We start from the raw sequence: 23,229 nt of genomic DNA on the forward strand, positions 1-23,229 counted from the left end.
GGGCAAGAGGTAATCACTCATAAAAAATATCACATTCCTGAAAGTGTGCCCGTTTGTTCTGAAGTCTGGAAGGTGCTGGACATGCTAGTTATCTCCACCATTGGCAGCGCTACCCACGGGCAAGGAGAGCAAAACCTTTGTGTTGGGAGCTCTGGGCTCTGCTACAGCAGACCTCAGCCATTTGTACTAAGGTTGTGTCTGCCTCGAGCCAAACCCTTGGGTGAAATCTGCAGCAAAACCTGGCTCTTTAAAGAAAACATGAGGCATTCTGCTCACATTGGAAAAATCCCAAACTTTTAAAACATTTTGCTAAGAAATGAGAGGATAGAGGAGAAAAATAACCAACTGACAGGTGAGTACCCACCTTGGGTGCTGGTCAGTGCCTTGGCTCTCCATGGGATGGGATGATAGAGGTGCTTTGGTGCTTTGGGACCAAGCCAGAACATCTTTTATCCACCTGCTCCAGAGCAGGGCTGAGTACTAACCCAAAGAGTCCCCTGGGGGTGTGAGTCTGCCTCCCTAGAGATGCTCTGCCCTGGGACGCAGGGGCTGAGCCCGGCTCATCCTGCAGGAGCTGCTCCCCTCTGCAGGTGTACCCGCAGCAAGCAGGAGACAGCCTTGAATTTGGAAGGGCTGCATTGAAGCACTTCCCTCCTGCAAGTAAATCTTTCCTCCTGCTTGAAGCTGGACAAAATAGAGGGAAACAAAGGCTGGTTTTACTGTGGCTGGCACTGTGACCCAGAAAAGCAAAGCCAGGTTCAGGGGATGGTGCCGTTTTGAGAGGAAGAGGGAAACTGCTTTCCTATGTGCACATTGTGGCTGTCACCAAGGAAGCACAAATAACTTTCTAAAGACCTGTAAAGGCAAGCTTCTCCCCTGACAATCACTTGCTACCTTTTTTTACATCCTTTGACCCTTCTTTCAAACCTCATTCAAGGCCTGATGAAGTGAGGGCACTCTGCCTGTCCCCAGGTTGTTTCCATGGCATGGGATGCGTGGATGGGACAGCACACACCACTGCAGGGACACGGCTGGGTGGCTTCTTCCCCAGGGCTGCTCTGCCTGTCCTGGCATTCAGCCTGGCATCGCTCTGCTCAGCTGGAAGCTCCCTCGTACCTTGACACGGAGGAGATCCAAGGACTGTCTCTCCACTGCAGAGCTGCACACTAATGCTCCCCATGCGTCTGGCCTTATCACAGCTCTAATTGGCATAAGCATCCGTAATCTCAGCCTCCAGCTGTTTGCTGTGTCTGGGGAAGAGGAGAAAGCACTCTAGGGAATTAATTTTAATTATAAGGATGACATGCTCTGCGTCCTGGCTGGCAGGTCTGGCCCAGCTGTTCCAGGTATGTGGTGCCAGCAATGAGCAGGGCGGATCCTGGCAGTCGCACAGCCACGTGGACAACATTTTGGCTGTGTCCCTCTACGGCCTGTGTCAGGGACCTGGAAGGCTGTCCTGTCCAGGTGGAAGGGAACAGGCGGTGTGAGATAAGGGGGAAGGAGGAGCACTTAGAGGTTCTTGCTGCTCACAGGCATGTCTTTCCAGGCCTCTTACCTTGCAGCCTCCCCAGGAGGTTTTTCGTAATGATTGGCTCCAATAAGCTCATTGATGTTTTAAAAGCAGGAGAGACTCTTGAAGTATATTCATTTGATCTGTCCTGTGACACAAGCCCTTGTATTTCACCGCGCTACCCCCACATGAGATCAATTATATGGCTTAGTCTGAAACCAGGCATCCAAAAAAACATCTTGGTGTGATTACAAGCTAAAAGAGACAGCAAATCCAGCCGTTTTCTCTGTAGTTCCATTCCCAAAGCTAATCACCATTAAAAATGCATGAGATTTTACCTCTTACATGGATTTATCATAACTTGCCAGAACGGTGAATGTCAAAAGATCTATTCAGTGTGTAAGTAAATCCCTGCAGCTTCTTGAAGGGGGACTCAGTGAGCCTGGGAACCAGGAGAGCCCTACCATCCTTTTCCCTTTCCTGCAAAGGTTAACCCGAAAGGCAGGATGCTGCCGCTGTGTCTTTTCTTGGAAATGCATTACAGGCGAATTGTAAAGCAGGATGGCTTTGCTGTGGATGATACTTTCATAGAGAATTGCTCAGCTAAATATGTCAAGTAAAAGGAACAGGACTGGCCATAAAAGCTCTTTATTTTCCTCCCTTTGTTCTGATCCTGCTGATAGCCCCAGTGATCTGTTGCTGGGCTATCAGGGTACTATTCAATACCTGAGTTTAGGCACATCTGTTCTGAAACGTTGGCAGGTAATTTTGTTCTCCTTTTCTATTTAAAAATTCAGTGCCTCGAGTGTGAAAAACTACGGTGATAAAAGTTCTGTGTCTTTTGGGAGACTCTGACAGATGTCTCACTTTGCAACCTTTCTGGTCCTCTGAATTGGCTAAAAACCAAATCCTCTATCAACTCATCCTAGGAAGTCTCTGGAGGACTCTTTCTGCCTCCTTGGCTAGCTGTCAGGCACCAGCTCCACCGCAGCCCCCTTCCTGAAAGCTGACCGCATTGCTCATTCCAAGACTCTTTTTAAAACATGCCTCAAAACATATCAAAAAGGCAGATCTTCCACTATTTTGTCATTCTGTGCAAGAAATGGGTGCTTTCCTGGTGCTGCTGATCCCGGGCAGAAGTGGGTGGCTTGTGGGTGGTGAGTTGAGCAAAGTCTTTGCATGCCACATCCTGTGGTTGCAGATGCATGGCACTGAAGGTCTTGCGAAATGCTGAGTACAAGAGCCTCATCCCATATTTGAAATGAATTTATACAGATAATCTATTCCTGGCACAGGGGAAGGAGCCCACATAGGCAGATGTTTCTTTGATGGCTTGGCTTGGGCACCAGACTTATTTGAGGCTGAGATGCCCTGCTGGCAGAAAGTGCTGCTGTTCACCCCTCGTGTCCTTCACAGCACCTGCTTAGGACAAAATAAAATATTTTTGATGTCATGAGAAGCGGCTGTGGGTGACTTTCACAACCTCCCCAGTCCCTGCCCTGAGCCAGCAGGATGTCACAGAGCAACTGATGAACCAGGATGCTCTGCAAGCTGCACATCCAAGCAAGAAAGAATTGTTCAAAACCACTGATTGCACCAGAAACTCTTCAAAGGTGCTCTTAAACACTCACTGTCCGTTGCTCAAACATCCCAGCCCTGGCACATAATGCTTCCATAAGGGTGACAAATGGCTCTATTGCTTGTCATCTTTTTTATTTTGCAGTGGCATAACGTGACTTCCTTGGGTATGCTGATGCATTACAGCCCTTCCTCCTCTTCTGTGAGGAGGACAGTTCCTCTCGTCCCAGGAAGGGGCCACAGCTCTAATTCACTAACAGAAGAGAGGAAGCTTTCCTGCCGGCCCTCACTCTCTGGGATTACTCCCAAGGGGACACTGTCACACATCAAAGCCCCTGGAATCTGCTCTCTACAAGGCTGCACCGAGGACTGAGCAAGAGCAGCAGACACAGGGGAACCACAGGACTTAGTGGCAGTGAGCAAGGCTCACTGCAGCCTGGGAGTTTGCAATGGGAGAGCCGTCCTAATTAGTGCTTTGCAAGGCTGCTCTTTTTTGGAAGTGAAAAGCCTTATTTCACATTAGTTTAATCCACTCCAGGATTAAAGTGGTCTGGGATTAAAGTACTGCTAGTCTGGAATAAGGGCTTCCACGCTGAGAGTTAAGAGGCAGTCTGTGCTAACCCACAGGGAAAATCAAGATAATTAATATAAATTGACTGTTAAAGGAGATTAGAGAAATGGTATTAATCCCTGTGGGAAGGCAGAAGGCCTGCAGTCACAACTCAATCCCGATCCCTTTGTTGCTCAGCTGGTTTAAACACAAATAAATTAAGGGCATTTTCTCCACACAGGAGTTCAGTGCAGTTTCATTAATGCACTTCAAAGCCTCCTTTGGCTAGTTTGCATGGATTTTTTTTGAGCAAAAGGGCTCTAGTAAAAATGGTCCCACAGTACCCGCTCCTCACTGAGTGAAGGCTATGACAGCAGCACTTGTGCCAGCACTCGGGTCTTAGGATCCGACCAGCAGAGCAGAAAAGCTGTGAGCAGCAGATACAAACCACTGAGCTGATGCAAACTCCCTCTGCCAGGACATGTGGGTTTAAGAAGTACCGATGGGGCAGTTTTGTCCCAGTTCACTGCACTGGATGATGTATATCTTCTTAACCTGACAGATTCACAGCCCTGCTTGTGCCCACCTGAGCCCCGAACTGTTCCCAAAGGAATGGGGAACCACGGGCAGACGGGATGGTGTGTGAGTACCCACCGCTGCTGGAGCTTTGTTTTGTCTTTGCAGGACAGAGCTTTGCTCACTGATTTGAGTCCACATCACAGCTGGGTCAGCTGGCAGAAGGAGGGGAGTAGACATACTCACAGGTGTTGGGATCATTGTGAGGATGGCACACGTGCTATGGGGACAGGAAACAGTCAGTACAGCTCAGCAGCTACGAAGCCGATAGCATTCTTGTGAACTTCAGAAAGAACTTGGAAGTCACACCTCTGGAGACAATATGGCAAGACAGATTGCCAGCTAAGTACTTAACCCAAAGTAATTTTCTCCTACCCATGTATGAAATTGTGAAACCCAAGGCAGCTGGGTAAAACAGACTGCGGGATTAACTGCTGATAAACACAGGGAAAGGATGGTACCGAGGTCCACGTCCCCATTCATGGTAATAGGGCTCTGGCTTTTCTATGCTTCACATGCTGAGGATTAATTGTGGCCTTCTCCAAATAAGAGTAAAGGAAATTGGTGTGGGCAGACACTGGAGAGAGGATTTCTTCTGCCAGCCTCTTAATAGATCAGATGAAACCTATATCTGGAACAGGTAACATACTGATATCTGTAAGCAGCTCTAAAAATCTTCTTGCCTTATATAAAAGCCAGCAGTAATGCAGTTCCCACTCTCCACATGGTGTAAATTATACTTTCCTGCTATGCCTTCTCTTCCTACTGCCTTCCACAAACACCAAGCGGAACTGACTGGTTAGCTCACCCCAAACATCTGATCTGAGGTTTGGTGGCATGGCTGGAAAGGTGCCCACTGAGTCTGGATCAGGTCCCACATCTCCCAAACCATCTGGGCTAGAACTGGGGGTGACAGCTCCCCCGTCCTTCCCCCGCCTCCAGCACCAGCTCTGTGGGACTTCACTGAGCTCATCTCTGTCAGCGCAGGGGTGAATGCAGTGATGCATTAAGCAGTAAAAAAAGCACAATTGTTGGTATCTGAGATGAATACATGTGGTGTCTGCCTTGCTGCTTGCAGCATTGCAGTCTAGAGGTGTTCATCCTAGGGAGTGAGAAACGTCACCTTAACCCCTACCTCTAGGAATCATAATCTCCGTCTGTTATTTTAGCTGGCATAATTATGACAAGTGTTGTGAAAGGTGACGCTGACTGTGGCTGGCAGAATGAAGGCTGCCTGAGTCTGCAGGTGTGCAGGTACTTCTCAAACAGAATTATTCCAGGAGAGCTTTGGCTTCTTTTTCTGTCATTTACAACAATAAGACATCCTAGTCCCCATGTGCAGTTTACAGCCTGCTACAGCACCTTTGCTCCTACACCTACTCTCCATCTGGTTGTTGCCTCAGCCCTGCATTTCTGCAGCTGATTATTTCTGCCCAAGCACAGGACAGGTGCAAAATTCCATTTGAATTGCATCCTGCATTTGCCAGATGTTTTTTGCAGCATAACATTTTGAATTCTCATCCTGTGCTCCAAGATATTCGCAGCCTCACCTGTCTTGGCAGTATCTTCAAATTTAATTAGTGAGCTCTCTGGACACTCACTCAGGTCAATTATGCAAATTCTAAACATTACCAAATTCTGCACAGACCTTAGAGTACAGTTTTCCAATCTGTTATTCACCCAATCCATAATAATTTCAGCTACTCTTCTCCCTTTCATTGCTTAAGACAAGGCTATGTGAGATTGCAGCAGCGCTAAAGCTGAGATACGTGGTATCTAATTATTTCCCTCCTAGCTCTAGCGAGGAACATGCTCTTTTACTTGAAGCACCACAGATTACTCTTTAGTCCCTGGTTTCTTATCCCTCTCCATTTAAAAAGAGGCAGTTTGCCATTTTCTGGATGGTTATAGTCTCCACAGTCCTTCAAATGCTCTCGGGGATCCAAGCTAACAGCATTGATTTCTCTAATTACCGTTCATACTATTGCTTTGAATCTCCTGGGGAAAATAACTTCAGGTCAGGCTGACTTGAAACAACCTCCTACTCTGAAACTTGCTGTTTTTTTCTTTTTTCTTTTTCTTTTTCTTTCCCTACGGTGTAGCTTCATCAAGGTCTGACCGATCCGAGGGTGCTTTGATCTGCCACATTTGCAGTGCAGTGCTTGTGGGGCCACTGCCTCCGTTGTTTCGGAGACGTATAAAAGTGGTCAGCCTCATTCCGAGAAAGACATTATGCTCAACATACGGACCTTGTTTTTTTTTTTTTTTTTTTTTTTTTTCCTACTCTGCCTCCCATAACGTGCCGCTGCAAAGTCTTTTAAATCCGTTTTCTTGCCGTTTTTCGCTCTGAAGGGCGCGTTGCCTTGCTCCAGCATCGCTCCCGGAGCTTTGGGGTGGGAAGCCCGGGGGAACTCGCACCGACCGAGCGACGCTGTGCCGGCAGGGGGGCGGCTGATCGAAGACGAAATCTCAGCGGTGTCACCGAAGACTTGTCCTTTTCCTCCAGCTCAAAAACCCAGGGGGAGAAGGAGCCTCCCCCAGCGAACCTCCGGCCAGGCACCCCAACCACGGCAAGAGCTGGGGGGGCCTCCCCCCGACCCCAGCCTCCCTCCAGCCTCCCCAGGGGCTGCGGGTGCCCTGCGGGGAGGGGACACGGGCAGAGGGAGGGGGACACGGGCACAGGGAGGGGACACGGGCAGAAGGGGGGGACACGGGCAGCCCGCCCCCTGCCGCTAAGCCGCCCGGTGACCCGCTTGGTGCCGGGGCTGCCTCCGGGAGGCTCCTCCCCGCTCCTCGCAAAGTTTGGGGCCGGCTCTGCCGGCTTCCCCCGGCCTCCCCCGGCATCGCCCCGGGGCCGGGCAGCTCGGTGAAGCCGGCGGCTCCATGAGCCCGGCTGCCGGGGCAGCGCCGCGGCGCCATGGGGAACGGCAGCGCCCCGGGGAACGGCAGCGAGCCCCCGCCGCCCCCTCCGGGAGGCCACAACGTCGCCGCCCTGGTGCTGGGCATCGTCCTCATCCTCCTCATCGTCGGAGGCAACGGGCTGGTGTGCCTCAGCGTCTGCACCGAGCGGGCGCTCAAGACCACCACCAACTACTTCATCGTCAGCCTCGCCGTCGCCGACCTGCTGCTGGCCATCCTCGTCCTGCCCCTCTTCGTGTACTCCGAGGTGAGGCTGCCTGGGAGGGCTGCGGGCTGAGCGGAGGTCCTGGGTGGTGGCGAGAGAGCGGGGGTCCGAGGCTGGAGCCCCTCGGTGGGTTTGTGCCTCCCGGTTTGGGATTTGTGCCCCCCAGCTCACTCCGCTTTGGGATTTGTGCCCCCCAGCTCCTTCTGCTTTGGGATGACCACGGCATCCCCTCTGGCACCCTGCCTGGTCCCCGCCGGACTGCGTGTGTCGCTTTTGATCCCCCCCATCTCAGGGCATCGATCCCCAGCAGCCCAAATTGATCTCCCTTTTCCAAAAAGAGATGCATAAACCACGGCGGCTTCTCGCCCTGGTGGCATCGCCGCTCGGCACAACTTGGTGGCTCCCCTCGTCCTGCCGGGCTGGAAAACCCCAGTGTCCCGGGGTGGTCGGCAGCTCCGGGGAGCCGTCACACTGTGCACATCCTGTTTTGCCATCAGCAGGTGTTTGGGAAGGGACAGAGAGCTCAGCTCCTCTGCTGTGCTCTGCCTGGTGTGAGGTGAGCAGGGCTGGGTGAGAAGGGAGAGGAAGGAGGCTGCTGAGACAGGTTGAGTAGGGGAAACTGACTTTTTAGGGACATTTTTAGGGATGGGATCGCCCCACTGAAGTGGCTTTGGTGGGAGGTGTTGAGTCGGGCCTCCAGCCACCCCCAAAACCTGTCCGCTTCTGAAACTGCAGCAGCTGAGGGCAAGAAAAGTGGGAGCGATGGGCAGGGATGTGCAATTCACGGGCTCCTGAGGCAGGGTGGTTTTGCATCTTTCTCTGTAGAAGGGAGATAAATTTGTACTGCCTGAGGATCGATGCTCTGAGATGGGGGGATCTGTCAGACCAGGGTGAGACGGATCTATTGGACCAGGCTGGCCACAGCCTGTAGCTCCGTCCCTGCAGCACCCAGAGGTGAACGGGGGACAGCACCCACAGGCCAAAGTAGTGGGTGTTGTGCCCCTGGCCTCGTGGTGGCCGGTGGTGTGGAGGATAGAGGAGTCCTTTCCCGATGTGGGGAGAGCCAAGATGAGACGAAGGTGGGCAGCCCCAGTGAGCCTGAAAGTGGGTCAGTCAGACCTGACCTCACATTTTTGGGTTTGACACATGGTTGGGTTTTGGTTTCACACGTGGTTTGTAAGGTGGTGGCTTAAGTGTCACTCAGGAGTCCCCAGGAGCAAGGCAGCATGGGGCTCCATCTGTGAAGGTTAACACAGGATCATACCAGCAGAATTCAAGCCTTAGTGTCTCCTCTCCTTTCCCACGCCAGGGCTGCTGTGCAGTGCCTGACCGGGTTGGGTCTGTATTTTCTTAAGCAAGGAAGGCGGCGGATTAGAGCTTAGGATGCTTTTAGCCTCTACCTGGTCCTAGGATTTGGCAGGACGTTGTGACCTCTCTGGAGACAGACGTCTTCTAGAGGGATGGGTTCAGCTGGGGAACCCTAGGAAGAACCAGCATTGGACAGGAGCAATAGATTCCCCTCTCTCTTTCCCCTGCACTCAGAGGAGCTTGGTTTTGGTCGTTTCCTTCTCCCTTGTTGTCTCAGTTTTGGTGGTTAAAAAGCCTCTGTCTCTATCATCCTTCTCAGCTACTTCTTGCTAATTGGATTTTTTTCCTTCGCCCCCCCCCCCCCCGCCCCTTGCTCTTCCCGTTGTCTCACCGTGCCTCCTGTTCTTGAATCTGTGGGCAGACAAACACCAGTGTGGTTTCCTTTAGCCTGCAGGCTTGGGCTTTGCTGGCATACATAAAATGCTGGTTGACATATCCTGGCGTACTGCTAAAAACGCTTCCTGCTGGGCACAAGCCTTGTGGGAACTTCCTTGGGTACCACAGGCGATTTCTGGGTGCTCAGGCAGAAGACGGAGCACACAGCAGGGTCTGTGCTCCTGTAGCAGCCGCTGCCAAACAGCAATCTCACACAGAGTGGCTGCAGAAGGTGCTGAACGGGCATGGATGTGCAGCAGCTACAGCCTGCTGGAGCAGGCAATGGGGCATTTCCTGTGTGTGGGGATTTGCAGCTCATTTTGTTGTGAAATATGGTAAGGAAAAGCCATTGCGTCAATGCTGGGGGACAAATTTTTGTTTTTCTCAGAGGCCAGTGTGAAAACTGTAGATCAGAATCAGCTGCTCAATCTGAGTGTGTAAATGCAGATGTGTCACTTATCATGAAGGGTGACACAAAGGGGGAACATCTGTTTGTTAATGAGGAAAGGAAAAGTGACCTGGGCAGGCAGCACAAGGGACACAAGGTGTAGTGATCGCTGCTGCTTAAAAGTAGATTGATTTCAACTTGCACTTTGTACTACTGTGTTTAGCCACTGCAAATGTTGCCTGAACGGTCCTGAAGGTTCAGTACAGCTTCTATTCCTTCTTGTGGTTTTTGTGTTTATTTTTTTAAACTTCCCTGCAGCTTCTCACAGAGCAAAGGTGGACTTTGAGGGTGTATTGGAAAACTTGAGAACCTGATGAGAGGATTTTTTGCTCCTTGCTTAGCAGAAACAGACCAATAAAGCCGAACTGCTTACTTCATTCAGCAGGAGAAGCTTGGCTGTCCTGTGCCTTTTTCTTCTGAGATGTCAGGCTTTTGGAAGCATCCCTCTGAGTCTAGGCTTTAGAAGACAGGTGGAAGTTTTAAAGAACTCTTTAAAAACTTTCGAGGTGACATCTGACATCTCCTCAAAACAACAGATCTCCCATAGGCTTCAGCGGGATGGGATTCCTTCCTGTGAGATGTAGGTTATCTTGCTGGCGTTCATAGAAGCCTGAGCAGAATGGGAGAAGTCCTGGATGCTGTTACTAGTTGTTAAAAAGTTTCTTTCAGCCCATTAGCAGCGTTTGTTCACACATGCACCCCTTTTGTACCTCTGAAAGAGCCAGCATAATGTCAGAGCTGAACTCCTAGTCCACCCTGGTCTTGGCTGTATGGAGCCCAGTTGTGTCTGCTCCCTGTGGGCATCTCTTGTTTGTCCCTGCAGAGTTGGAGGCTTGCTGAAGGCAGGTGCTGGGTAAGGCAGAACCTGGTGTGTGTGGTCACAACCTTTTCTTTTCTGTACTGTTTCACAACCACACTGCAGTCCTGACTGGAACCAGAGCTGAGCAGAAGGGCAGGGAAATGGGGCCACCTGCTGCAAACGTCCTCCAGTCCTGTCCTCTCCTGGGCAGTTCATGAGAGAAGCACCAAAGCGTCATCATGGTGAGCAGGAGATGTGTCTGTCACTCCTGGCCAATTGCCCTGCTTCACTAGGCTCCCTCAGCCATACTGGTATGTGAATATACACCATATATACCATGAAGAATTAACAGACAGCCTTTGGAGACAGGCTGGTGGTGCAGGAATTCAGCATATCCCCCTGAACTGGGGCCGTGGGGCTCTCTTCAGGTGTGCAGGGAAGCCTTGAGTGATGTAGGCCCCATCTCCCCACAGACCAGCCTTCACTGCCTGAGATGAACATTTGCCCCTGAGTCCTGCCCCATCCTAGTATTAACTGTGTTGTTGGGAGTTTTTCAGATTGTGTTTCTTTCCTCGCTAATTTGACCTGTGAAATTTACCTACCTTAACAGCTCGAGTTAACGCTGGGGGCCTTAATGAGCAAGAGTGTTAAAACTGATGTGATGAAGCTTGTCTTCCCTAAATTCAATCGCTGCTGTCATTTGTCAGTTTTGATCTTCCACAACCTGATGTGACCAAGAAATACCCTATGGATAGGGAAAGAAGGAAACATCAGCTTCCCGCTGGCTTAAAGCATCCATTTCCAAACTGAGCAGCTCCTGAGACTGTGGATGTGAAGTGAATTCCTGCCGAGGCAGTGGTTACTGCCAGTTTCTGTCTTGCAGAAATGCACCATCTTTAGAGAAAACCAAAAGCACTTCTGAACCCTGATCGTTCTTCGTTCTCTTTGGAGTGCTGCTTTGGATGGAGGTGGATTGACAAGCCAAGGGCAGCAGAGGTGGATTAGTGCCGTTTGCCATCTGCCTCTCTATCTACTATGCAGTGGTGACAGAGCCACCGTGCAGGTATCGGTGCAGTCGTGTGCCAGATCATAGCACGGGGATGCAGACGTGTCCAGCACTTTCCACTGAACTTGTTCAAACACAGACCAAAGAGATGTTCTAGTGTTTGCCAGGTGTTAATTACCACACAGAGGGCTGCCCAGATGTGCAGAAGGTGTTTGTAATTCCAGCTTGCTTGGGAAACACAGCTTTTGGGCTTGTAATCATACTGACTTCAGCAGGAGTTCTGCCTCAGTGAGCGGTATGATGGGGCAAAGTAAAAAGCCATGGGAAAGGCAGACTGCTCTTCTACAGCGTCCTTGTCTTTCTGATGGGAGTGTGAAGTTGTGCTCTCCTAGCAATCTGCTGGCAAAGTAGCAAAGATGATGGGAAGCAAAGGGGAAGGAGGTGGCCTGGGGCACTCCCAGGGGTCTGTGATGATTCCCCAGGAGCAAAGCCCTGCTTCTGTGTGAAGGGAGGCCAGGAAAAGACGCAAGAATCTGCCTGGAGCAGCGACAGCACTGAGAATGGGGGTTATTGCTCCCCTGTGGCAGTGAGAACACATGAGAAAGTACAGCTGTGCGGTGCTGTGGAGGTACTGCAGAATATTGTTAAGCTCTAAGGGGCTTTGCCTACCAGAGATCTGCTGTTTGTGGCTGTGTGGCTACAAAGACTCGCCTTTGTGCTAGCTGCTTTGTCTGCCCCAAAGGCTCTGTGAGGATGACAGGAACCTCAGCAGCCTTTCAGTTTCGGGGACATTCCCAGCAATTAGGGCAGGCACCAGGCTGAGTGACTTCCACTCCTGTAGCCAGCTGCAGAGCCTACCTCCTACCTGCTTCACCGCGAGCATTCCTCTGATCAACGCTTTCCTTAATCCATGCCGAGGGCCTGAGCTGTGAAACAGGTCTGATCCAGGAAGCTGCTGGCAGGAGCCGTGTAAGGCATGGTTACGTAAACATCTTTGCCCGTAAGATCCATTAACTGATTACGAAAAAGAGGAAATGGTTTTAGCAGATCTGCATGTTTACCCTGCACCTCTACAGGTCAGGGAAGATGGCTGTCCCAAGCAGGCACTCGGCCTTGCAGATCCTCAGAGCAACTGAGCAACCAGTGCTAATTACACCGACTGTTTTCCTGCTGAGGATGATGCTGTTCTGCATAAAACTTTTCAGGGTGTCAGTGTACCACTGGAGTTGGAAGAGCTCTTCTGCAGCAAATTGTATTATATGTGTGCCTGTGATACTGTAGGAGTCGGTCAAAGAAGCTCTTTAAGATCTGATTTGGGGTTTCAGAAGTCAGACATTCTTTAATTGCAGCACTGGACGGATGCACAGGGGATCGTACCACCTAGTGTGTGTGCCAAATTGTCCAGGCTACAGGGGTTACATACAATTAAAACATAAGTATTTCCAAGAAGTAATTACTTCTTTTCATAATTCGTTATAATATGTAAATGGTCCTGATGCGTGAGCATTTGTTTCCACTGGTGGTCGTTCAGGGGTCTCTGGTGGTTGTCTGTAGTCTTCCTCACTGTGTTCCTGCTTGAACCCAGTCCTTGTGCATGCTCAGGCCATCTCCTTTCTTATCTTATTGTTCCAGCTTATCCAGGGCATACTAAACTAAGTCATTTACACATCCAACAATGTGCGTGCCATGAGTTCCTCACCTATTCTTTGGAGGCACATCCTCCAGGCCTAGGTTATCTTGCCCTCCTTCCCCAGTCCTGTGTTATAATTCTGTATGGTCTTAGGTCTTACAGATAAGGCTGATTCTTTAGCGAGTAAGGTAACATTAGGCATACAAAGTTTCCAGTCGTCCTTCTAGCTAACTAAACATAGTAAAATATTTCAAATTTGATTCTATTATTCTATCAGGGAGAAAACCTAATGTCCTTCTGACTTGGTATCACCTGTGAGGCAGTGCTTCTGATGAGAACAGACCTCTGCCGTTCTCCAAATTTTCTGTGGCTCTCTGTAAATGCATGTCATCCTGTCTGCAATAGCACCTGAGATTAAAGTCTGGAATCTTACAGCTTCTGTGGAAATAGATGTTATTCTAGGCTGAGTGATACCTGAGCCATACAGTCCCTGGATGAAATAGTGGGGAGATGATATGATATATGCCAGCAATTATGAACCAGTGCTAAGGATTTTATTTTCAGGGCCTTCATAACGGTTCAGGTGAACCAGATTTCCACCTCGTTTTTAAAGGATATTACAGCAGGTGTGAGGCCACTTTTGTCTTGTGTCTCTCTCCTCTCCTTACTCTCCCTTTGCAGGCCACATTTTGTCTCCTGGAGGATGCAGCAGCCAACCTGGAACATAAAAAAGCCCAGAGTCAGCTTCTGGTGGGCATTCAGATTTTATTTTTTTTTGAATCAGATCCTGGATTTGCCCACATGCAGGGATTACTGCTCTTCTCATCGGTGCCATATCTTTCTCAGCAGGCCTGGGCTCTTAGGATTAGCACTTTCAGTCTCTCCATGTTGCACACTTGAACCATGGCCTTGCTGAGCAGAGGCAGGTACTTGTTTGGAAATCCAGCCAGGCATGTCCTAATTCTTAAGGGCTGCTATTTTCTGGGTCTCTTATTTTGTGTGCCATCACCACCAGAGGCTGAAAGATTGCTTTGTGTGCCCTGCTTCTTATAGAGCCTGTCTGCTGGGCTGGCAGGAGACAAGTATGAAGCTTCTGTGTTGTACCATGGAAAAGTATGTGGCAAGACTCAGACAAGTGCTTTCACCATAGGAAAAAAAGAGCAAAACTTTTGGCCCTGCCCTGGCTCATGGAGCACTGGTGGTGTAAGAACTTATCTGGCATTAGGTTGTGTGCAAGAAGGCAGATTTTCCCTTTGGAAAAAGGAAAGCCTTGTACAAATTGGCTGTACTTAGGAACAGGAACATCGGCATGACCTCAGTGAGGAAGGCAGCCTGCAAGGGCATTTTAGTCCACCTTCTGCCATCCTATAAAATCTTTTCCATAACTTTTTATTCTTTATGAGAAGAAATTGGAGTTTTTCCTCCTCTCTGCAAGGTGGTTGATCCAGAACTTAAGTGCCATTTGTAGTGAGACACCGGGACCTTGGAAGCGAACACGGTGGCTGCATGTGAATTTCCTGGTGCTAAACAAGCATGCAGTCTGTGCCTGGAATACTACTCTGAAAGGGCTTCAGCTGGTGTCCAGAGAGAAGGTGATTATCACCATCCTATAAACCCTCCTTGTCTTCCACAAAGCGCTGAGCTAAGGGCAAAGCATGCCACACACGTACAGTTTTCCACCTTCTCCAACAAGCGATGTCTGGAGATTTTGAGTGTGGTCATTAATGTGCCTTTCCTCACCTGTTTGGGTGTGCAGAGGATGGCTTATAAAAGATGTAGCAGGTAGGCTGCCTTGTGGGGTTATATTTGCAGCTTTTGTTTTGTTAAAGGAGATGACGACTTGGCTGTAGAGCATGTTTTGCTCTGCAGCTGGCTGGCTGTGTCTCCTCAGCACCAGCCCTACTGATCATGTGTGTGTTTCTGGAAAAGAAAATGAGGAGCAGAGAATGGAAAAAAGAAAGAAAGAAAAAAAAAAAAAAAAAAAAAAAAGGAGAGTTGCTCTGGAGCACATAAAGGCGGCTTGAGCTGTTTATGATCCCTAAAGCCTTACACTGTGTACCTTGGTGGGCTAATCTTCTGCAACCTGCTGTAATTAGGTACCACTTAGCCACATGACCCAGCAAAGCCTGCTATGCCTCTAATCCAAAGTCACTCACCCATCAGGGAGGTTCTTGGCACATTTTGCTATTGGTTCCCAACTTTCTGAGTGCCCAGCATGAGTCTCATGGCAAAGACTGTGTCGTTGGAAGGTGCTGCAGCCTGACGGATCTTGTCCTTTTCAATATACATTCATTCTCCAAAATCACAAATGGGTTTTGACCACTGTGGCTCTGAGTCAAATTTTCTCCCTCATAATCTGTACTGGTGAGGATCCTGGTGAACTCTGGGCAAAGATTTGAGGGTTGTGTTTCTTGATTCAGCTCCCAAATTCTGTTTGGAGTGGCTGATCTGCACTAGAGAGAAGCCTGAATGAAACATGCAGGTCTGAATCCAGACCTCATCTGGAAGTCCAGGCTGCCTCTCAAGGAGATGGGTATATAAAAATAGCTAAACAGTTTCTTCAGAGTCTACTTTGGCTTCACAGCTCCACTAATCATAATCCCGTGCGTGACATCACTACTGCCTGATATTAATCCTCACAGAGCTGCCTGCTCCTGTAAATGTGAACAGGAAGGACTGTGAATGTAGAGAAAGATCAGCTTTGCTCAGGTTACTGCGTATGGTCAAAAAACAAGAGGGAAAGAAAAGTGCTGGTTGGACTAGATTTAGAAAGACTGTGCTTCTAGAAGACCTCTGAGGAAACTGCAGCCCTAATCTCTTCCTAGCAGAGCACCAGGTAGAAATGTCTCAAAAAACAGTTCAGCAACAAGTGCCATGAAGCCAAAGTCCTCAAGTGCAGGAGAACTTGTTGCATTGTAGGGTTGAGGTTTTCTGTCCTGGTTCTTCAGGATGCTGACACTTTGACTTTGCAGAACTTGAGAAAGAGCAAGCCAATGTTTTCCAGCTGTCGTTAAAATTTTATGAAAAGGACTGACAGTGTCGGTTCCATCTCAGGTGCCCACTGAGATGTGCCTAATAATTGCCAATTGTGACTGGGACGTGATAGCTGTTCCCCTGGGTGGCTTTCTTTTGGGTTACTTAGACTAAACAAAAGTCCTTCTCTCTACTTCTGGTTTAGAATGAGATACAGTTGAGTTATTTCTGTTCTTGGCCTCATGCTGATACCCCTCAGGTTGCATTTGCACCTCAGTCGGACTCCTCTCCCGGTCCCTGGTACCTCCCTGCTGGCCCCATTGCAGGCGTTCTGCTCTTCTTCCTCCCAAAACGCCAAATCGCTTGATTCAGCTCCCCGACAGTTTTTAACTGCTGCCTTCCCAAGTCAGTTGATAGTTTTCTGGTACCAAAGTGCTGATTTTGGAGCTAATCCAGGAACACGGGAGCAGGAGCCGTGTTCCTCAGCTTGCTGACTGCCTGGGCGGTGCTCTGCAGGTCACCCCCAGCAAGCTGAGGTCCTTCCACATGCACAAAGCTGGTCATCCGCATCCCTCTCTGCCTGTGTGCTGTGACATATATACATGTATCCTGTGTATTTCATAAGCACAGGTAGTGCTTATCATATGTATATATTTTATGTAGCATATCACCTATTGTTACTATATGTATTCTATCATACAGACATTCTATATTTATACTTGTTCTGTGATTGTATGATATTATGATACACTACATACATGTACATATAATATACTACACAATGCATATTAATTAATTGATAAATTATGTGAATAAATATACATTTTATACATAGATAAAATACACACAAGGGGGCTGATATATACACACACATATAGAAAAAGATATATGTAATACATTGTATGAAGAGATAAAAATATACAGTAAATATTACAAGTAGTAATATATAACAATAGTAATACTTATTATTTATATATCATAAGATTATATAGTGTATATAAAGTTTACACTGTAGAAAATATGTACAAAATATTGTATAATATCTTCTAAACTCAGGGGCATTTAATATACATATTAATTTATAACCTATTTGTAATAATCTAATAATTTTCATAATCTAATTTATATATGCGAGTATTGCAAATATTACACAGATAAGATCTAGAGACATGTATGAAATATGTAATGTATAAATACAAGTTATACATTGCATTAATATATGTAAAACATTAAAAAACTATATATTAATTATATAATATATATATTGAATATATCATATATATTACCTATATTATAGCAATATATATATATATAATATAGTTTATATATCAATATAATATACATATGCTATATATAATTTTATCTTTATATATTCTGTTTAATATGTAGAAAGTATGTAACGAATGTATGCATTCTGTATATATGAGAGATGCTTTTATGTACACATACACATATATACAGATATAAAAATGTCCTTGGGACTTTGCAAATGGGGGAAGTGTCAGGCTGTGCTCTGACACTGTATATAATATCTGCAAGATATGCAAGCTGCCTTTAAAAGACCTGTTTGGAACCAGGATGACAAGCAGCCAGTGCTACCAAACTTTTTGTTTTCAAGCTAAAATCACACCTATTTGTACATCACGTTGAGTAGAGAGTGGGGGTTCTTACCCCAGCCTCTCTCTGCAGAGGCACCTGGAGGATTGCAGAGTTTGCCTGGCGATCACAAATGTAGGAAACATTCCCTGCTGCTGTAGTAGGAAGAACTCATTGAGACTTTCTGATTTGCAAGCAAATCTGTCAGTTCCCTGTCTGTGCTGACCAAACTCAAGGGAATAATGACATGCTGGCACGGAACAGAGAAGGTTTGAGCTGACACTTTATGTGTATTACACTTAGAAGTGCTCTAATGCTGAAATAATTGGCTGGTTTTACATCCGGACAAGACTGGAGTGTGGCTCAAACAGATTTGTGCAAGCAGTTTTTGGTGGCCGTGCTAGTTGAAGGTGTTGCTGTCCTTCCTTCTGTCCTCGGTCTCATGCTGTGCAGTCTGTGCCACTGGCTGAGAAACAACTCAGTGAAAAATAGAGAGCCTCACCGTGCCTTCAGCAAAGGTGAAAGCATCATCTCATAATATGATTTCTCTGAACCCCAGGGGAGAAGGATTTTTTGCCTGGCGAATTAAATACGTGCTTTCTTCTTAAAGTCTGACAGCTCAGACCAGTCCTTCAGGAGCCTGTGTGTGTTTCTTGCTGAGGCTATCTGGCCCACACCACTGCCTGTTCTCTGCCAGCACTACTGCTTCGTGCTCAGCTCCTTGCAGAAATAACATCCAGGCTTAAGGTATCATTATGCCAGATACAAGAGGCTCAGTTGGTTGTGCCTGATTCTTTTTTTTCAACATGATTTAGTTTGGACTCAGTGCTTGCAGACCAATTACAGCCGTCTGGTCTTCTGGCAGTGTGGGTTGACAGAGCATTATTATCCACACACACACACACATATATATATATATGTGAGTCCTGATTATATGAGTTTAATTTGGGCGAATGAGGGAGCTGTTCTTCTAAACTGCTAAATTAGGGTGGAGAGGCTTAGACTGAGCTGAGAATTAAATTATTTGAGCCTCTCTTTTACTGACAGGGAAAGACAAAAAGGTACCCACCCTCTCTAGTTTTACTAAAATTATATTTTTTTATAAAAATTCTGTTCATGGTCTTGTCCTAAAGGCAGGTGTCCTGGTGCAAGCAAAGGAATCTGACATTCAGTTTCTCAGCTTTGGGTGCAAGACAGTCTGGCAAGTATTTGGTGTCATGTGCTGAGGAAGGGTTTAATGAATCCTGATGCACTTCTGTTCTCCTTGAGCTTTTCCTTCCATTCCCATTTTCATTTCATTCCCATTTTCCAAGAGACAGGTTCACAACACACTGCTGAGGAAATGGTCCTGGTCTACAAGCTGGTGGTCTTGGGAGGTTGGCTTTGTGCTTAGCATGATAGGATACAACAGTTGTGTAACACAAAAACTGCTCATGTTGTTTGCAAACTGGGCATTGGAGCAGTTTGGAAATGAAAAAAGGAAGAGGAGCTTCAGGCTATGTGAACTGCTGGGGAGCCTCTCCCTGCTTCCTCTGTGTCTTTCAGCTAGTGATAGTCCTGCATGGCTGGGGAGGTATTTGGGGTGGCACATTTGATGAGTCTGGGGGTTTTGAGTCTGAGGGCTGTCACCACATCTGTTATTCTGCCCAGAGTGATTTATTTGGCAATGCTGATTGTCTGTGAGCTCAATTCTCCAGCCAGGCAGAACTGCAAAGCCCTAAGGAAGCTGTGAGCCTCACGTGGGGGTAGTTCTCTTGCACCTCTGTTTAGCTGGAAGGGGGAGTACCATGCTGAGAGGGGTGGGCTGCTTGACTTCAGGCCCTGTACTCGAGTGGAGGAAGGCAAGAGGCTCCCAGACCCAAAGTTGTCTCCCTGTGCTTTAAAGGCAGTGGGATATGGCACCTGCTGACCCCAGGGATCTTGTCCTTCAGTTCCAGGGAGGCGTGTGGTCCCTCAGCACTGTGCTGTGCGATGCCCTGATGACCATGGACGTGATGCTGTGCACGGCCTCCATCTTCAACCTCTGTGCTATCAGCGTGGATCGGTAAGTGCCTCCCTCCTCCTCCTCATGACAGCAGAGAGGTGCCTGGCCAGAGAGCCGTGTCCCAGCCCCAAACTGCTTCCACACACACCCTCGTAAGGATCCCATGCAGGGAAGCTGCATTTTGTTTCCCCCAAGGGAGGATGTTCTGTGCTACCACCCTGCCTTGTTGTCAGCTTCAGGTCCCATCTGCACCCTTGTGGCCAAGCTAAAAGCACAGTGGTGTGACTAGGACAGAGCTGTCCCGTTGGGTGCTATTCTGAGGGGGGAGACTGGTTGTAGCCCAGGCCTTGGCTGTGCAAGCAAATCTTGGGGGAAGGAGCTCACTGAACAGCAGCAAGCAGCTTGGGAACCACTCACTTCTGTTACTACTGACTCACCCGGGGCCTTCTGTTGGCAGGTTTATTGCTGTTTCAGTCCCGCTGAACTACAACCGGCGACAAATCGACTTGCGGCAGTTGATCCTCATCTCCACCACCTGGATATTCGCCTTTGCTGTGGCATCCCCAGTCATATTTGGCCTCAACAACGTTCCAAACCGGGACCCCAGCTTGTGCCAGCTGGAGGATGACAACTACATCGTGTACTCCTCCATCTGTTCCTTCTTCATCCCTTGCCCCGTCATGCTGGTGCTCTACTGCGCCATGTTCCAGGGACTCAAGCGCTGGGAAGAAGCCAGGAAGGCCAAGCTACGGGGCGGCATCTACGGGGGCAACAGAAAGCTCTATCACCCCTCGCCCTTTATCGAGAGGGAGCAGGCTGGACTGGAGCCAGACGAGTGCAACCCTTACTCTCACTCTGAGCACCCCCTGCCTGGGGACTATGTGATGAACAACGGGGTGCAGACTGTCTCCTACCCGCACCTCAAGTACCCACCCCCAGAACACAGTCGGAAGCGGGCCAAGATCAATGGTCGGGAGCGGAAGGCCATGCGGGTGCTGCCTGTCGTCGTCGGTGAGTTACAGTCGGCGATGGCTGGGAATGGGGTGGGTGGGAGACGTGCTGCCTTGTCCCACAGCAAGGTTCAGTCTGGCAGGGCTTACCTGAGCCTGGCGAGCCAAACAGTCCTTTTGTGTACTCCCAAGCAGGAGCTGCACAGCCTGAGCACAGTTGTTCATGCAGGGACAGGAGCTGGCACTCTGGCCTGTGCTTTTTTCATTCCTGCAGTAGGTGAGGGTGGGGTAAAAACCTCCTCCCTCTTCCACTTTCCCAATGCAATGCCTTCACTCTCCATGCATGTGGACTCTTGTGTTCGCACTCACCCTCCCCTTGCTGCTGCGGAACAGCCCGGCTGCAGCTGCAGACCTGTCAGACCCACCTGAGGTCGTTAGAGGTAACAAGTACCCAGAGAACAGCTCCATCTCCCTTTGATCCAGGGTAGCGTCAACAAACATCACCCTTGGGAAAGAACATTTGCACACTGTTTATAACTCAACCTTTTCTTCAATGTAAGTGCGAATCCTGATGTCTTAAATGCTAATTCAAAACGATACATAGCTTACGCTTTGCTTCACCAACATTTACAGTGAGAAGGATGTCCAAAAGTTTTTGTCTTGGAGGAAGCCCAGCTCTGCACATCTGCTGCTCTTCTTGGTTTTTCCCCCCCCCCCCCCCCAAAGCACTCTGAACTGTCACCATTCTTATTAGGCTCAGGCTGCACTTGTTAACTTAAACCCTTTTTAACACGCCACTTTCTCTCTTTAATGTCCTCCTGGCAGGTGCTTTCCTCTTCTGCTGGACGCCTTTTTTTGTGGTCCACATTACAAGGGCTCTCTGCAAGTCCTGCACCATTCCCACGCAAGTCACCAGCACTGTCACTTGGCTGGGTTACGTCAACAGTGCCGTCAACCCCATCATTTACACTGTTTTCAACGCCGAGTTCAGGAACTTCTTCCGCAAAGTCTTGCACCTATTCTGCTGAGCCCGCTGGAGCTGGGAGAAGGAGCGACCAGGACTTTTTGTATAGTTCATTAAAGATCTATTTCTGCCTAAGGTTTGCTGTCTTTGTTGGGGAGGAGGGAAGGAGGAGAGATGGCAGCTATGGGATGGTGGTTCCCAGCCCTCTGTGTCCCCTACAAGGAGTTACAGGTAAGTACCAGTGGATACAGCTGGGATACTCTCTCCACTGGCAACTGCAGGTGGAGCCATATTTTTAACACTTGGTGTTTGACATAAGCAGCAAGAGACACCACAAGACAGCACGGCTGGTTCTCAGAAAACTTCTTGGTTTGGATTTATCTGCCTGAGCTCCTCTTAGCTGTCACTAAAAAAAATCACACCACCCACCACCCCCAGACATGCTCCAGGCACAGAGGAGAACTTTGAAGCTTGCAGCTGCTCTGGCCTCAAGACTCGAAGACATTCACTACCTCACCCCTGCATGGGGGATGTCCCACCAGCTGCCATCCAAGGGGTTCCAGTGAGGGCACCAGCCCGCCCTTACTGCAGCCTGTCTCCACAGAGGCTGTGTGATGTAAACTGTGAGGATAAGCCAGGCTCATGTCTGCAGACACGACTGCTGCGGCACGGCTGAACTGGGCTGTGAGGTAACATCGGCAGGAGCCTGTGGGGAGGAAAAACAAAGTTAAGCTGTTTTCCTAGATGGTCACCTGCCAGATGAGGGTGTATATACCTGTGTAACTTCCTTTCCCCCTACCCCTAATAATTTTAAATACAAAGACTGGTTTGACTCATGTTGGACAAGAGGAGATTAAGGTCCTACAAAAACCGGCCTCTGCCCAATAGTGCTAACACCGACAGGGCAGAAAGGCTGGCCCTGGCTAAGAAATGCCAAAATTTGATTAGGATCTGGAGAAATCAACTGGTCAATGTATCACCTAGGTAAACGCCGTGAGGTAGCACTTCTTTGATCCCACAGCTCGAAGTGCTGCAGGGAGTCATGCAGACAGCTCCCATCTCCAGTGGCCTTTCCTACCATATGAGGAAGAGGAGCATTGCATTGCTCATCCCTCCCTGCAGGCAGCAGCACTGGGCTGCTGAGTCCTGACCACGACTGCCAGCTCCCAGCTGCCAGCTCACAAAACAATGTTCTTGCCTTGCTCGTCATCCTATTTTCCCCACTTGGACATGGTGACTTTGCACTCAGGCTGCTGGAGCAGAACATGCAAAAGTCTGAACAGGGAGAAGAATCTTGTTTCTTGGAAGAGTGCATGTGGCTGCCTGGTATTAATTTTAGATTTACACATCCAAAGGCACAATGATGCTATTGCTGTTACTCACCAGGAATTATCCAGAATTTCTCACTGAGCTGAACAATACCTGCCAGGAACCATTTCCAGCCTGCTGAAAAATCTTTTCTCCCTTTTGGTAAACCTGAGCACAGTGACACCAAGGGTAGCCAGAGGGAGTAGACAATGCCACTCTCTGCGGCGCAGGAGGAAGAAAATGATTATCGCACAAAACAACAATCTTCTGACTAATGATTTTTGTATAGGGTTCTTGCTTTCTAAGGGGTAATTTGTTTGCTTAGAAATAAAAGGAAGAAAGTACTGCTGGGAGGTCTTGAGATTTTCTTTGAGTAAGGATAAAAATTGCTCAATGAATTTATCATCAACAAGCAAACACATTAAATTCCCACAATGATTATACTGTAAATTTTCAAGTTCCGTGGTTTGCATCACTATGTTGGGGCCAG

At 48.5% G+C, this 23,229-nt stretch overlaps 1 protein-coding gene across 1 annotated transcript; it reads left to right on the plus strand.

Moving 5' to 3' along the window:
- The first annotated feature begins 6,979 nt into the window (after window positions 1-6,979).
- On the plus strand, window positions 6,980-21,528 carry DRD4 (dopamine receptor D4). Its single transcript, XM_082762494.1, has 4 exons — window positions 6,980-7,380; window positions 19,465-19,577; window positions 19,975-20,528; window positions 21,293-21,528. Exons 1-4 carry the CDS (start codon window positions 7,132-7,134, stop codon window positions 21,493-21,495), a joined length of 1,119 nt encoding a protein of 372 aa, XP_082618620.1. The 5' UTR covers window positions 6,980-7,131; the 3' UTR covers window positions 21,496-21,528.
- Window positions 21,529-23,229: the final 1,701 nt, after the last annotated feature.

Source organism: Aythya marila (assembly GCF_965140915.1).
Source record: "Aythya marila genome assembly, chromosome: 5".
Taxonomy (NCBI): Eukaryota; Metazoa; Chordata; class Aves; order Anseriformes; family Anatidae; genus Aythya; species Aythya marila.

Bases quoted from the DNA above. Each gene is read 5' to 3' on its own strand.
- DRD4 (XM_082762494.1), top strand. From the start codon at position 7,132: ATGGGGAACGGCAGCGCCCCGGGGAACGGCAGCGAGCCCCCGCCGCCC. The intron at 7,381-19,464 runs GTGAGGCTGCCT...CTTGTCCTTCAG, and splicing joins CCCTCTTCGTGTACTCCGAG to TTCCAGGGAGGCGTGTGGTC. The intron at 20,529-21,292 runs GTGAGTTACAGT...TCCTCCTGGCAG, and splicing joins GGTGCTGCCTGTCGTCGTCG to GTGCTTTCCTCTTCTGCTGG.